Here is a 16033-nt window from a genome sequence, read left to right on the forward strand (position 1 = left end):
GGACTACCCTGTCACACAAACCAGCCGCGCAGTTCCCTGTAGCAAGGTCCACCCCATAGACAAATCTGCTGGAGTACTTTGGGTAACAGCAACATGGAAAAATTAAACGGAAAGGATTAATGCACCAACCTTTGCAGAATGCTTGGTTTGCACCAGGCATGAGAGTTGTAGAAAAATAAAGTAAATCATGTAGGAAATAACCATTTATTGAGGAAGAAATGCTCTCAGGTATGAATTCATTAACTTTCTTCTCAGGCTAGTTTCTAAGGAATTAGGAGTACAAGACACACGACAGTGAGACCAGCAACTGAATTAACTATATTTATGTCAGTTTTGTCGATATAGTTTGTTCAAAGACCTGAGGATGGCAAGGTTTAGATCCTTTTGTGTGCTACCTGCTAATTTTTTTCTCCTGTCAATATTTGCACATGTTTAAATCAGTGCCCTAAACTCCTCTTTTTTTTTAGAATGTAAAGGTAATTCTTTGTAGAGGGAGGGACACCTCACAAGAGATGTCCTGGCAGTGCTGCTCTGGCAGGGATCATGGCCTGGTGCAGCCATGGGTAAAAACCTGCCTTTTCAAAGAAGTGTCGGGACGTTTCTGATTATCTGATTGCTGTTCAGAGGGTAAAGTGCTGGTCCCGGCAAAGATTATCCAAAGTTTGAATAGTGGCGGATCGATGCATCTGTTTGCGCAGAAAGTCCCTCACGTTTCTATTTTTGGTACCTTACGCATTTGAGGACATAGGTCCTTCAAAGGGATTAAAAAAGAGACACCAGAACCACGTCCTCTGCAGCGCTCACACAGTTTATGCTTCCTGCTGTTCCAGAGGCGATGGAGGAGGCCTAGTGCCTTTTGTACAGCCCGTGTCCGACAGGGAGCACGTCCAGTGCCACTCCCCTGTGTGCCATCCTGCAGGGAAAGCGCCACTGATTATTTTTAGCCTTTTTTCCAACAGGGTGCTGGCAGGACCTCACCGTTTGCCACTTTCCCGGTTTCCACCTCTGAAACAAGGGCCCCTGTGTTGTGTCAGACCCATGGGGTAAATGTGAGGTGTTTCCTAAATGTGATCATCCCCAAAAAGTCCCTGCGTGATCCTGGGTGCTGGGTCTGGGGTAGGATGCTGGGGCTGGGGGCTGAGGGAAGCAGATGCCACCTGTCCCTACAGTGAGGCCTGGAGAAGGCAGCAGTGGGAAGTTTTCACATCTCCTCTTCCCTTTTTGGCCTCACAGCTCAGACAAAGGGATTTGCGTGAAGTTACTCACATGCGGCTTCACACGAGTCGAGTGGCTTGGGTAGGAAAAATCCCACAATGAACATTCCCAAGCCTTTAAACCTATCACACCCACTTGCAACTGCACAGAGATTTAAGCAGTTTTTAATATTCCCTATGAGAAATGACCATTGAGCCTTAGCAAGAGATCAGCAAGGGGAAGTGGGGATGTGTTTGTCTGCAGATAGCAAACATAGAATGCCATTTTTGCATACTATCTTTCCAATCTGCCAAGAGTGATTTCTCTACAATGTATGATACAGGCAAGATACCTGCGGAAAGCAGGGTTCTGCTGATTATGATCAGCCACTCTTAATTTCTCTCAATAGCTGATGATGAACAATGTGTGATTTATGACCTAGCTAACTTTATGTTTAGATGTTGAGCTGCTATGGCTGCTGAATTATTTGTGTTGCTCAACACTGTTTCAGGGAGCAGGAACAACATAAACTCAGTGTCTGTTTAAAAGAATCAGCTTGCTGAGAAAAACTGCAACAGACACATTCATCAGAGATCTAGCCCTACTTTCTATTAAGTGGGCTAAAAATACGATAATTGCTTTCAATCTAAGTTTCCTGTGAGAACCTGTAAGGGCCAATGGCAATGGTGTGGCCTGTGTTGCCTGAGAACCTCAGTCAGGGGGTATTGTGTGACTACTGCAAGCAAAATGTCGGCAGATTTTGGAATGGAAACCTTGGGCAGAATGGGAATATGAAGGTCTTTCTGCTTCCAGGGTGGCTGGCTGACTTCCCAAAAGGACCTCTCCTAGGGCAAGGTATGAATGGGCTTGAAGAAGTCAGATAACATACATCAATAACAACGGGAAGAAAAAAATGCTCAGAGTCAGTCTTGCTCAGTCCCATCCTCCCTCCTTTTCTTCATTCTCATGTTGATTTTCACAGTTAGATGCAGCCACGAAGCCAGTAAATGACTTCTAGCTATAAATGCTGGTAGGCTAGCCTCATGGAAATCAGTGGCAAAACTCACACTGATTTCAGAAGAACCAGAACTTCATCTGCAGTATAAAAAGAAGATCATAGATCATTGTACTGCTTTTGCAAGAGTATCAGATGAGTTCTGTCATTTTACCACTGCTTGACACAAAACTATTTTGGAGCTACTCAGCTACTCCATTCAGTTCACAGGATGGCTGTGAGTCAGATGAGATTATTTGCCCCCTAATTTGCTCTAATGATATGAGCATTTGGGCCTCATTTTTAAAGTAGGCCATATATAGACAGGAAAAGTAGGCCAACGATGCTAGTAAACAGATCAGTCCTTACTGAAGACTCAACAACTGAAATGCAGTTTCAAAACAACCTTTATTCAGCTTGAAGACTTAGTACAAGTTTTAAAGCAACTTAAAAACAAGACACAGCTCCATCAACTCTATAGCTTGAACGAAATTTCAAGGAGGCATGCTGTCACACTGTTGCCTTGAAAAGGCAATTTCCAACCTATTTTACCCTCCACCTCCTCAAAGACCATTTAAAGACAAAGTAATCTTAATGTTTTAAAGACATTTAACAGAACAGAGCTTTATTTTTAAAAACAAGAATAATAAAAAAAAAATAAAGTAGCAGCATCTTGGGCAGCTAATGCAATCTCATTAGGACAAGTACAATGCAATGTTACCAACTCCCACAGCCCACTGTAGTCTTCAACTGCAGTAAATCCAACATGATTCCATATCAAATGTTGCATTTTGGAACCCTGTCCCACGGGAGGCATTGTGGTTTGAGCTGCCCATTTCTGAAGTGACCCTGAAGAGAAACAGTATCAGGATTCACTTTCTCAACTTAATACCATGCATAGCAAAAGCACTGTGTGAAAATCGGCAGAAGTTTTGCCCATTAGAAGCATCAGAATGTTTTCCCAAGCATTATTATTTCATTGCCAATTACAAGACAAAGCCATTTCTTCACTACAGAACAGTTGACACCAAATAGAAAATTTAAGATTTGGTTTTACAGATTGCTTGACAAGATTTCTCAGATAACTGAACCATACAGACAAGCTTCTTTTTTTTTTTTTTTTTTTTAAGAAAATATCCAACAACACAGAAACTCAGTTTTCTAACTGCATTTGGAAACATGCTGCACTCACAAAGGTCTAGTGTGCATGTGCGTGTGTCTTTAAACAAAGTCAATTATATCACTTACTGAATTCAGCAAAATGATCACATTTGGTGAAAATGCACCTATATTGGTATTCATACATAAACACAGCAAGTGTGCACACATATGCACAGATACATATCCCCAAACCTGCCAATTCAAATTTAAACTTAGGGAAATCAGAAACTCCTAATTTTGCTTATGGGTTTTGGCTCTCTGTGTTATGTCTTATATGTTTCAAAGGCCTGCAGTGCAGCGTAACTCAGGGATTTAAAATAAAAGTACTCCAAACCAAAAATACATGACAAATAAATCCCACCCTTGAATTACATTGGATGGGAAAAAATATATGTCATTAGAAATACAGAAAAACAATGTGTTTCTTCAGTTATACCCACATGGGGTTTTTCTGTATATATTAGTCTGAGACCAAATCAAAACTGGAGTGAACAACATGGTACATTAAGGACAAACAACTCTGCAGTGAACAGGGCCTTTGACAGGACTTAGCACTGTGTATTAAGCAGAGAGGGAAATGCAGATGCCATGCAATATGTAAGTACCAAAGAAAACCCACTCAAACCAATCTGAGGGCGTAAGTGATCCTTGCAAATTGCACAGACCCTGTGTAGGCAGGATATCCCCATAAGAGTCTTAAGCACTCATCCCCACAACATAGTGCTTATTTCTCATAGTTGCTTGTGCAAGAAAAGCAAGTGCCAAATTTGTACACACACTATTTTTTTCTCTGCTACAACCACAGATGAAGAGCACGACAGGAAAAAGTTATATTCCATACTGGGCTGGGCATGCTAAGGATAAGGCCCACTGACATAGCAGAGGATTTCTTACTATGAGGAAAATCAGATCCAAATGCCTTAACTACGATAAAATTTCTTGACAAATGCTACGTGAAACATCAATTCAGATTACATATATTTGCTTATAGAGAAAAAAATACAATTTTACTCTTAAAATATTTAACATTCAAAAATTAATATATGTCAAAAGAGTATCTTGGATTGCTACAAGTGTTAAACTGTTGTATATCGAACTAATTTATAACTTCAAGCCCAGTAGTATAACTGGCATGATAAGAGTAATTGATGGTGCTTTTCATAGTAAAAGCCAGTTATTAGTAAATTGAATTTACATGACTCTACAGGCCTGAAAAGTGTGGAATGAATAAAGGAAGGGATGAAGACTAAATTTCTATTGAGAAAAAGATATTCAGAATAATTTTGAAGTTGTGACTATCCTGAAATCCTAATGTTGGTTGAATCTTACTTTCTTACCAGAATTTGTATCAGGAATCATACCTATAGGGAAGCAAAGACAACCTCCACCCCCCCCCCCCCCCCCCCAAAAAAAAGAAAAAAACCCCACCACAAAATCAAAATAAAATCAAAAGCTTTACAGCTTCAGAAATGAAGGAATAATGTAAAGAATCAAAAATAATATGAAAACTACCAGAGACTGGCAAATTTCCTCTCATTACTTCCAATAGCTTAGGAAGTACCTCATACTTTGAACTAAACACATGTATCTCTAAACCAGAGCTATTATGAGAGAACACCATGGGTCTTACTCTTTTAGTTGTGTGTACAACGCTCTTTAATAGTAATGGGTCTTGCCTTTGCATCTGGGGAAGAATAAATCTGTATGTTCACCTAGTCAGAATATTTCCAAGGTTTCTCTGAACTTCATTACTTTATCAGTTTGCAATGTGTGAATTTTCTCAGTGGTCAGGACAGTAAGCAACCATTGCAAACCACCCACAGTGAATTATCCCAGAATTCTTAGTAAGTCTGCGTTAGTGGAATTCATGTATTCATTTCCTTTAACTCAAACATGATTCTGTAAGTCTCTGGTGCCGGAAATTATAAAATATTCACTTTGATATAGTATGAGCCTACAATTTATGGAAATAAATCCAAAAAGTTAAATGTGATAACCTAATGATTTGAAAAACATTTTCCAGTCTTAATTAGCTCCATGTTGTATCCAAACATTATCAGCAAAGGTGGGAGTCTCTTTTTCACAATACTAATACAAAAAAAACAAACTTAGGCAACAGGTTAGAGAAAGTTCCTTCATATGAAATGAAAATACCATTACATGCTGACAAAAATTCTGCCACAGTAGGTCAAGAAGTCTTTTATTTACTGTGAAAAATGGAATCATTCTAAGATCCAAACTATCTTCTCCAATAGCTAAATATCCCCTGTTTTTCTGCAATTGCTATCAGAGAAGGATACACAATTTTTCATCTTCCAAATACAAAGACAATCATGACAGAAGTTCAAAATGCTTTAAGAAGCAAACAGCGTGGTACCGTATTCTAAAGATATCTCTGAAACAATATTGTTGGACTCAGTGATGTTTCATAATGTTCATGTATTTTTTTATTGAATAAAGCAGCTTTGAAGCTTATCAGGCACTGCCCAACAAAATAGTAAAAAAAAAAAAATACTAACTCTTAAAACTCTGAGCTAGTAGATCATTATTCTATACAAAGAAAATTGTAGAATATTTCATAGTTTTAATTCTGAAGCCAACTGTTGCTGGCTTTCTGTACATTAAAAAAAAAGGGAAAAAACCCCACAAAAAAAAAACCCACAAAAAAACAAAACAAAAACAACAAAAAACCCACCAAAAAACAAACAAACAACAAAATGAGTAACAAAAAATAATCATCAGGAAATATATTCTCAGGCAAAAGAACAAAAGGAAATAGAAGACAGGGAATCAAGAAAGAAAACCAAGCCTAACCTGTAGATATGCTTGAGAAAAGACTACAGCCTAAAGAAAATTCAGTATTGCATAGCATGATCTAAGAATTTAGCTTTCAGCAAACAGAAAAGGAAAAAAAGATGCAGTTTGGTATTGATAGTTTCCATCCATGATAGTTAGTCATCCAACACTATGTACATAATTATATATTGTATGCCACTGAAAGTCCCGTTTTCTTCAGTTTCATATTCTTAAAACTGGATTTCAAACATCTAAACAAAACACTTCCTGGCACTTTGCTATTACAATTACTCGGAACAACATACTGTAACTGAAGTCCTCTTAAAGTGTCCCTAGAAATAAAAGTGCCATTCTGCTACATATCATTCACCAGAAACCAAAAAATCCACAATGCTGTGTGTCTGGATCCACTGAGTGCAGCAACACCAAATCCAAGCCAGGTTGTGACCATGAAAATTCCATTAATCAAATGACAAAGACCTCTTATACCTTGTGTCTGGAGAATCCAATGTTCTAGCTGGTAAAGCTTCAGGAGTGGTCGTAAACAAGCACCAAGCTTAAAGGCCTCTATGTCCCTGCAGGGAGATCAGGTTCGGATTTCTCTCTCTTGTGTTTTTCTTTTCTTAATTAAAAAAAAAGCACTTCAGATTAGAAACATACATTCACAGCTTAGTACTGTGATTTCTCCCACTGCAGTTGTGAAAGAAAGCTCTAGTCCCATCTGAAGACAGACAGCTTTGATACTGCAGCTCAAATTCTTGAGTAAGGCTGAAAGGAGCCTTTTCTCTCCAGAGGCCTCAATGTTGTCAAATCTTTTCTACAGAAAAAAACCCGAACAACCCAGAGTATTAAGATCTTCATCGCCTCTGCTGTGCATATACTGGGTAGGCTAGTGTGACATTGAGAGAGTCATTGTGCTGCACAAGTGATGTGTGTTGATAATGTAGCACCAGTTCTTTGAGTGAGCTGTACAAGTTATACGGCTCAGCAAATCCATATCCAGTAGGTGTTTTGTTTATCACACAGTGCTTTACTTCTCCATCCACCCTAAAGAGGAAAAAAAAACAAACAAAACAAATGGGTTTTGGTTTGTCAGTAAAGTTAAACTAAAAAATAAGGTACTGGCAATAAATTTTAAGATACTAGTCACTACACAGAATTCCTGTATTCTGTGGTAGGATAATGGTAAAAGCCTAGGTTTAACCCAAATTCCCAGATGTTGTGTTAGCTTAGAGAGGGAGGAGACAGGCAGGACTTAGCAGCTGCACAGAACGGAATGTGTCCGTGCTTTGGTTTCCCTTCTTTTGCATGAGGCTCATCTGTGGGAGTTGCACAGGTTCGAGCTGTGAAAGAAATGGAGCAGCAATAAGGATGGCCTCAGGACTTGCTAGTGTGCTGCTAAGCTCAAAGGACTAGTAGGATCCAAGCATACTCAAATTGTCTATGTGTCCTCGGCTCACGGCAGGTGCCTCAAATGTCATCATTCACAAATTAGGGTACGTACACAACAGAGCAGGCATAGCAGCCTTGTTTGCTGCTCTCTCGAACAAGGAATGTTCCATCTCGTTTTCCCCGCAGCAGATTTTCAGCTTGGCTTCTATTGATATTTCCCACATTCCATGTTCTCTCATCATGATGGGGCAAGTCCTCATCATCTTCTACCATAGAGTATTGGCTGTTGAAACAGGACAAAATGTGTTTGTGAAACACACAGCAGAGCAAAATCCATGAATTAAGTAGTCCCCACTTCATATTACTTTAAAAAAGAAAAAAAAAAGTCAGTGGTTACTAGAATGCCTTCCTGGTAAAATTAGGGATGTAAACCACTGTTCAAACCACTGCATAAAAATAAAATGTAAATTCTGGCTCTTGCTTGTTTTAAAAACACTCATGTAAATCTGAAGAAGTACATAAAAGGATGCTGTTTTACATTTCAGAATCTGCTGCAAGTTTGTCAGTACTATAGCTAACTGTTTTGGCAAGCCCAACAAAATCAATCCCCTCTGAGTCAGCTTTATTTCCAAAGATCAGAACATTTGGTCAGCAGTGAAAAATCATGCAATATGTATCAACAACAGCTGCTGCTTGGGAAAGCTATGAGCAATTGCACAGGTAGACAGATTAATTATTTATACAGGAGATGGCTTTGTGGAAAGAGTGGAAGAGTAGAGTGCTCTCTCTCAACTTATAGACTATGACAAGAGCATATAATATAGGGCCTTCTCTACTGAAACAGCCACCAACTATAAAGGTTATAAAGAACCCTCTGAGCTAAAGCCCACCATGAAAGAAGCTGTCTCTGGCTCAGCTGTGTGGACAATCACCTTGATGTTCTGCAGTCCCAGAGCTCCCCACTCCCCCAGCAGCCTGCACTGGTGTGCCCTGCCTCTCCTGCTCAGCTTGCATTCTGTGCTTAGCTAATGTATTATTATAGGTTTTTAATCAGTTTTCTTTGGTCTAAGAAAACGTGACTTCTCACTAATCTTCAGTTCTGTCTTTCTGAAGATTCTCAGTCTACACAAACTCTCACACAAGAATGAACTTTTGTTTTCAGATGACAAGAAGGTCCCTAGAGAGACCTATACTCTCTCTAGGTCTCTTATCCCATTGTATACTCTTTTGTCGTGCATGACATTCAAATGCATTCAGCAGTGGCTCTATTTGCAAACAGAGCATACAGACAGAGGTTCCTGTTTTACCTGCTGCTCAAAGTAAAATAATTGATATTTCACTGCATTACAACTTTAGGAAAAAAGTTATATTTTGAAAGTTTCATTTTCCAGCAGAAATCTGAGCACTTACCAGACTCCCTGGCAAGGGGAGTCACAGAGTGAGAAAACAGGAAGGTTTTCTTTAAACAGTTACACTTACTGTTTTAATGTTACACTAAAACCATGGCCTGGCATTGTTCTTTGTCTACTGTTTAAAGTGATGGGAGTACCACTGGAAACAGGTGCCTACATATACTCCATTACATCATCTTTGAGCTGTGGTAAGACTGAGCATACAATATGGCTTTAAAACATGTATGCCATTTTTATCCCCTGCTTCTACCAGTACAGCCAGAGCAGAGAAGCACAATTTCCAGGATAACAGTAGGAGACTCAATAAACCAAGACAAAATAAAACAGACGTGGACAAGGCTAGAATGTAATCCACTGAAAAGTCATTGTCAGTCTGCTACTTTTGCTATGTGTTCAGCCAGGCATTGTGAAAGGCATGCACAAGAAACTGTACAGACAGAAAATGTTGATATGAATATTACTCGGTCAACTTCGTTTTTCTGATTTTTCTACTTGTTTATTCTTCACTGTTACTATACTTCTGATACTATTTTGTGGACCGCTTTTGTTTAAATTTGGTCCACATTCACACCACCCAGATGCTTTTTGCTTTTTTCTCAGGAATGAAGTGAAACATACTCATTAGCCAAGCTCCTGTCAGAACCTATAGTAAACTGAATTGCTTGAAATGTCAGAATACCACCCCGCCATTTCCCAGAAAAATTAATTAGACCACAAAACCAGAGAAGGACCACTCTTCAGCTTATACAGTTTTACCACATCCAATAGCAGTGTGACACACTAATGTGGGTAACTCTATACTAGATAGCACCATGGTACCAATGCTTGAAGGCTGGAAAAAGCCTTCAAGCTGACCCCATGCCTCAGAGACCTTTTGAACAATTAATCCATCCATATGGCATCTCTATAAGATACTAACACCTTATGACCTTTATTTTTCTGGTAAGAATAAAGACACAGGTTACATTGCAGTGCTTTGCTATAGTAACTTGATTATGTACTTCCCTGAATAATGAAGAGTACAGTGCGAGACAGAATCCTTTCTAATACTTGCATTATATAGGCCTGCCATGTTTTAACAGTATGCACTGTTACAGGAGACCTAGGCTTAAGATTTCCGCTTTGTGGTTTAGGAATTAAATATGCTTAATCTCACTTTAACATAAGACAATTTGGAATACCAGAAATATTTAAATCTTTTAATACTCACTCTTCTGTATTTTCATTTCCAAGCCATTCATTCAACTTCTTTTGACGAACACCCTTCTGAGTCAGCCACCTGGACAGTAATTGCAAATAAAATTATTTTTTTTGTCACAGAAGTTGGATACCGATTAAAAAAACACTTAAAAAACCTCTATTAATTGATACTGATACTCACATCAAGTATTGATCTCTTGTCTTCCTCAGCTGTATGAGGTCTGGCTTAATGCTGTTCATACGTTTGTCTATCTCTCTATACTCAGCTGCTTGCTTCTTCAAATCCTCTTCTAATCTACGTCTGCTGTCCACGATTTCACTGATTCGAGACTTCAGTTTTTCATAGTTGTGCATGATTCTGAATGGAATAACATGATAGGTTACACTCTGGTATCTTATTCATAACTTTATAATCTGCTATTCAATGGTATAGACACTTAAGAAAACAGGTTATTTCTCTAGATGTAGCTATACATTTTGCAAAAGAAGCTTCTTTTGCTTCAAATGGGGTAGATGTGAAATGAACACCTGATGAACAACTTCAAACTTGCCATCTTGCAGATCTATACTTGGCACTGTTTCTTTCTTCAAAATCATACAAGTTGAAATGCAAATACAAATACTGACCTTTGTATTTCTTTTTCATTTCCTTCCCGTTTAAATTTTTCAATGTATTCCTTACTGTATCTTTCTTGTGTCTGGCACTGCTCTTCAAATATTTTTATTGTTTCATTAAATGCTTCAATAGCTGTTCTTTTCATTTGAATTTCCTGAAAATAAAATATTTTTTATTAAAGTTGTTATCAGATAGAGGAGATGATTTATTGGTTGCATCACAGAAACACTTCAGTATATTGTAAAAGAAGACTTCAATATCCCTTTACCAGAATGCATTCTGCCTGCAGAGCCTTGCAACACAGGAAGAACAGAACTGTGCAAAAGACAACCATGATGGGGTTTTTGAAGAAAGAAAAACTGCTAGACAAAGAGCTACCTACAATATTTTTTCCATATAACTATATTTAATTTGAGAGGATTAGAGCCTTATGGCAAGGCACTTTGCCCTTTGCACCAACTAATGTCTTTAGAGGCACATCTGGGTTTCTGAAATAAAAGAGTAAGGTACTTGCCTGGACAGGTCTCAAGATGTCATCTAGTCCATCCTCCTGCCTCTACATAGCTAGTCAAGTCTTTTAAACAATTTTAAAATGTTCAAGTTGCCTGCACTTCTTCACCTTTCTTCAAATATTTTTTAGGCATATTTCCTGCACATTTTAAGAAGCAGTCTTGATTCTGGGTCTGTAAAACTGCATTAATTCACTGGAACTTCAAGACTTGGCTAATAATTGATTTGAACTGAAAGAAGGACAGAGGCAGCTTTTCTTTCCTTCACTGTATCTGCACACCATCTCTACTCTGTACAGGTGAAACCATACCCTTCAAAAACCAGTAATAAAATGCAATGCTTCCCTGTAAATGTGCATTGAAAACTGTAACTCAGAACTTGATGAGGTCAGTAGTGCTCGTATATTAGGACAGTTCTATGCCTGTTTTGGATGCATGTGTCGGAGTTAGGCACAGCATGGGTTACGTTACAGGTGGTGACTTTTCAGACACCAATAAGCAATTCTACTTATTGAGCAAGCACATCAGGTATGTTTCCTCTTTTAGGCAATGGTAGTGGTGCCAGAAGGGAAGAGGATGAGGATGGAGGAAGATAGCAGCATGAATTTACAATAACATTCTAAATCTACAGAAGTCTTCCACTCTCCCTTTGGTTTCAAATCCAGCTCACCTGTGATGTTCTTGTGTAGTCTTCATAAAGTCTGTCATATTCTCGGCTTTTTTCTTGGAATTGGGTATTATATTCATGTAATTTCTTTCCCACTGCTTCAATGCTATCCTCTTTTACAACTTGATCCTGGAATGGCGAGCAGATGCAAAGATATTCCATAAAGAAACAATTATATTGCATACATTTTCAGGATAGAACTGCTAAAAAATGCCTAGATAGTTACATGGAAATGTGACTCCTCTTTCATAAGCATGGAGATATAACATATTACATGCATAATATGCAAATGAGAAATAAATGACAAAAAGCAACTTTGCATTGCAAGTGTTCAGCTTTATACTGAAAATTGTATGTTTCATCATAAGGAGTGGAATATTTATTAACATAAGTTTATTTCTTAATAATGTATCTGCAGTATTTAAAGTTTTAATTATTTATATGTAAACTGTGGAGCTGGTTTTAAACAAAAATATCCATTTTTATATCCACTTCATTTTTTTCAAGTTCTAACAGAGCTGAAGTTCTTCATAGTAAATGACTCCCCAGTGTGCAGTAATTTCTATGCATTTAAGTGAAACACAAAGAAAACAGATGAAATTACCTGCTGGTACTTAGATACTGGATACAATAATTTTACATCCAGTTTAGGATTGTACTGGGCTAGAGATTCATTCCGGTAGTGGTTTATTAGCTCAACCACAGAGTTGAAAGTTAATGGGTCAGAAAACCCGTATTTTCCATCTCGATGAAAGATTTTGATTAATTTGTTATTTCCTCCTTTCCTGCAAATAAAGTTTGTTGGAAAGTTAGGCATAATTCAAGTACTACTTCCTAAAGAACACTGTATTTTAAATGCAGTATTGCATTTACTGTCAAGTATTACAGACCTACTGTAATTAATCTTACCTTAGCGTAAGTGTGTAGTCCCCATGCATTTTGGTTGAAGCATCTCGTACCAAAAAGGTACCATCAGCAGTGTCTCGGAGCTTCTCATTTACTTCTTCTCTAAAATGAAAGCAAAAGTAACCAATCATTTCAGCTACTTCTCACTCATTTATCCTCTCACTGAGCTTTAAAATCTTCTGGTTTTGAACTTGTGGGTTTTAGAAATCTTCTTGATCTCCATATTAATAAATACAGTTACTCAATACCTTAGTTAACATTGCAGGAGAACAACTGCGATATAAAAATGGTATATTCTATGTCCTCTCACTGTTGGATGAAATTATATTCACGCAAAGGTCTTTCTGCTTGTTCATACAAGCCTGCACAATTGGAGCAGCCAGTGCTGGTCTAGCATACCTATATATAGTACAGTTAAAAATGTTGCTAATATATGGCACTTGTTAGTCTGGCTTGTTAACTGCTGTTCCTACAGTTGAGGTTCTGAATGAAAGACAAGAAGAAAATCCTTACTTTGTGCTATCCTGTCATGCTAGCATTACATATACTGTACCTTAAAGTAATAGAACAATCATTTCACATACTACATTCTATGTGACTGCCAGTAACTTTTTAGTCATGTTTGGATTAAAATCAACTGTAATACATTCGTTTTGGAAAATATCCTCAAATTGGCTCTTAGAACTGTAATTTTTTGATACTGAAGCATAATACATATACACAAAATAGCATAGCAAGAACATATGAAATACATGTCTTGAGCTTATTTACCTTGAGATATCTCCCCAGTACCATTCAGCATCTTGTAATGCCATGTTGTTATTCATGCTGTTGTTAGTTACACTATTAGGTTTTGGTGGCTTAGGAGGCAGTGCTGCAAATGAAAGGAAAAAAACATGAAAAAGTTGATTATAACTCACTGAAAACCTGACTATATATTACTTGGAATTACACATTGTTACATGAATGAGAGAAAAAAAAAAGAAAAAAAAGTCACAAAATAGTGTTTTCTGCTACTAATAATCTTTAAAAGACATTAGAGCAATCCCTAAAAGACATTAGAGGAATTAAGATATTTTACTGAAAACAATACAAGTCCACAATAAAGATGTAGTGTTTCAAAAGAAGTGTGCTACTTTTGCAATAATATATTTTAAGCAAAATATAACACCATATATTCTCTCCCTGTGAAGAAAGCATTTGAGAAAAAAAAAATAATCTGAAGTTTGCTTCTACCTTCTTTCACTATGGTCAGGTGAATATAAATAATAAAGCACATAAAACTGCTTCTTTTTTGCCTCTTTTGTAATGACCTTAGAGGAATGTTGCTGATTCCTCACCTAGAACCTGAATAATAAAAGATGCAAACCCACAGCAATAATGCATATTTAAAGAAGAATTGGGGTTTTGTCATCCTCAGCATTCTGCATGATGATCTGCCAAAACCAACACTTCCAAGAAACCCATCTGTGACCCAAATATCCCTTATGTTAATCTTAGTATTCTACAGACTAAATTGTGTTCCAAATGCTAGGACTGATTAAAAACCACATCCCCCTCTTCTCAATGTCAAAGCTGCACACGTATACCAGTGAGTGCCACAGAAGATACTGCAGCACTCCTGACTTAGTAGCAAGGGGAACTACATTGGAATCAGGATTAAAAATCAACCCAGCTCTTTTAGTTTTCCAGTAAGTACATCATTCCTTACAGACATCCCTGTCCTGTACACTATGACCAGCTACCAAAAAATTATACTTTTAAAATTACAGTGTACATCAATATAGCATAGTATTTTATATGATATAAAAAAAAAAAACATCTAAAATCAGGTCTTTAATTAATATTGCTAGATTTTAAAGTTTTTTTTTTTTCCCTCAAACAAAACAATGATTTGCATCACTGTTTCAGGAAATAACACTGTTACCACAGCATCTCCTTTTAATTACGGTGTGATTAAAAGAACAGAGATAGCAAAAATAATAACAGAAATACAAAATTTTTTGGATACAACAGCACAACTAGAACTACATCTGACAGAATAAAATCAAAAGAGAAACAGGTAAATTCAGTAAAAATTACGTAAGCAGACAGGTATTTCTACAGGTTAAGATTCTAAGTACATGCACTAAACCAAAATTTAATTATAATTTATGAAAAAAGAAAAAAAAAAGAAAAAACTATTTGTATTAATAACAAAGTAAAGAAATCCTACATATCCACTAAAAATTTTTCAGCAGCTACTGTAAAGACCAAAATGAATTAAGTCTTCCATAATAAGGCAGTTTTACCTGGTGGATCCATTTCTATGTAAAACATCAAGTCTGTGCCACAATTTATATCTGTCTTAGGATATTCTATATCCAGTTCTTCCATATTCCAGACAGTATTGTACATTTGTATAAGTTTCACTGAGTGAGCTCAGATTCAAGAAAAGAGTCAGGCTTTCTTTGTAATGGTGTCTTGGAATTCATTTTAAAACCTATAAGGGGCTGCACTGTAACCTATTACATCATAATCTTCAGCCAATCATGTCAAAATAATGTCACCAGACCACTCCTGTTTCCTCATTTTGTTCTACATTAATCTTAAGACAATTTCAGTTTCAGAAAGAATGTACATTTAGCAGAACTGCAATATAAACCTGGTATTGAAAAGAAAAGGAACAACTGGGCTCTCCTCGCCCCTGTTCCCATCTCATTTTCCTAACTTTACAGCATGGTACAGTCCAATCCTGGCAGGATGACAAAAGGCTGATATGCTGCAGCACGTAGCTCTTACACACAGGCGCACACAACACATGCACACTCACACACAGCTCCCTTTAGAAGTAGGTCGGTCACATCTCAGCTGCACTCTCCTGCTTGGATGCCTGAAGTTTACCATTCAAAAAGCTTTAAAAGGCTTCTGGACTTTTTGCACATATTAAAGATACAGAAGGGAAAAGAGCATGACTCTGTGTGTATGTGTATTACACATTCAGTTTACACATACATACAGAGGCATATATATTGCCACATAATGAAACATGGATTATGTTTTTAAATTGTGCAGATTTCTATTATTTTAATGGACATTCAGGTCTGACGTACTTGATATTATTATATAAAATGTGCTATGTGCAGAGATATCTTCCCCCCCCCATCATTTTGTAATAAAATACAATTCCAATTGATCTAAACTAAT

General features: G+C 37.3%; 1 protein-coding gene across 4 annotated transcripts in view; it reads right to left on the bottom strand.

The window, feature by feature from the left end:
* Window positions 1–6030: 6030 nt before the first annotated feature.
* Window positions 6031–16033, bottom strand: part of PIK3R1 (phosphoinositide-3-kinase regulatory subunit 1) — a 51278-nt gene continuing 41275 nt past the window's right edge. For 2 of the 4 annotated variants that reach the window (XM_057405470.1, XM_057405471.1), the window contains exons 7-15: window positions 13619–13721; window positions 12851–12949; window positions 12546–12726; window positions 11945–12070; window positions 10777–10919; window positions 10331–10507; window positions 10160–10228; window positions 7650–7820; window positions 6031–7192 (exon numbers count right to left, since the gene is read on the bottom strand). In XM_057405470.1, the coding sequence (XP_057261453.1) occupies window positions 7003–7192; window positions 7650–7820; window positions 10160–10228; window positions 10331–10507; window positions 10777–10919; window positions 11945–12070; window positions 12546–12726; window positions 12851–12949; window positions 13619–13721 (1259 nt within the window). In that variant the 3' untranslated portion in view covers window positions 6031–7002. Of the gene's footprint in view, window positions 7193–7649; window positions 7821–10159; window positions 10229–10330; window positions 10508–10776; window positions 10920–11944; window positions 12071–12545; window positions 12727–12850; window positions 12950–13618; window positions 13722–15138; window positions 15820–16033 lie in introns of those variants that run through there. The other 2 variants (XM_057405472.1, XM_057405473.1) reach the window with 2 other exon arrangements.

This window comes from Pezoporus wallicus, unplaced genomic scaffold (assembly GCF_028554395.1).
Source record: "Pezoporus wallicus isolate ANWC-B61680 ecotype Strahan unplaced genomic scaffold, APGP_CSIRO_Pwel_v1 scaffold_2696, whole genome shotgun sequence".
In the NCBI taxonomy this organism is placed as follows: Eukaryota; Metazoa; Chordata; class Aves; order Psittaciformes; family Psittacidae; genus Pezoporus; species Pezoporus wallicus.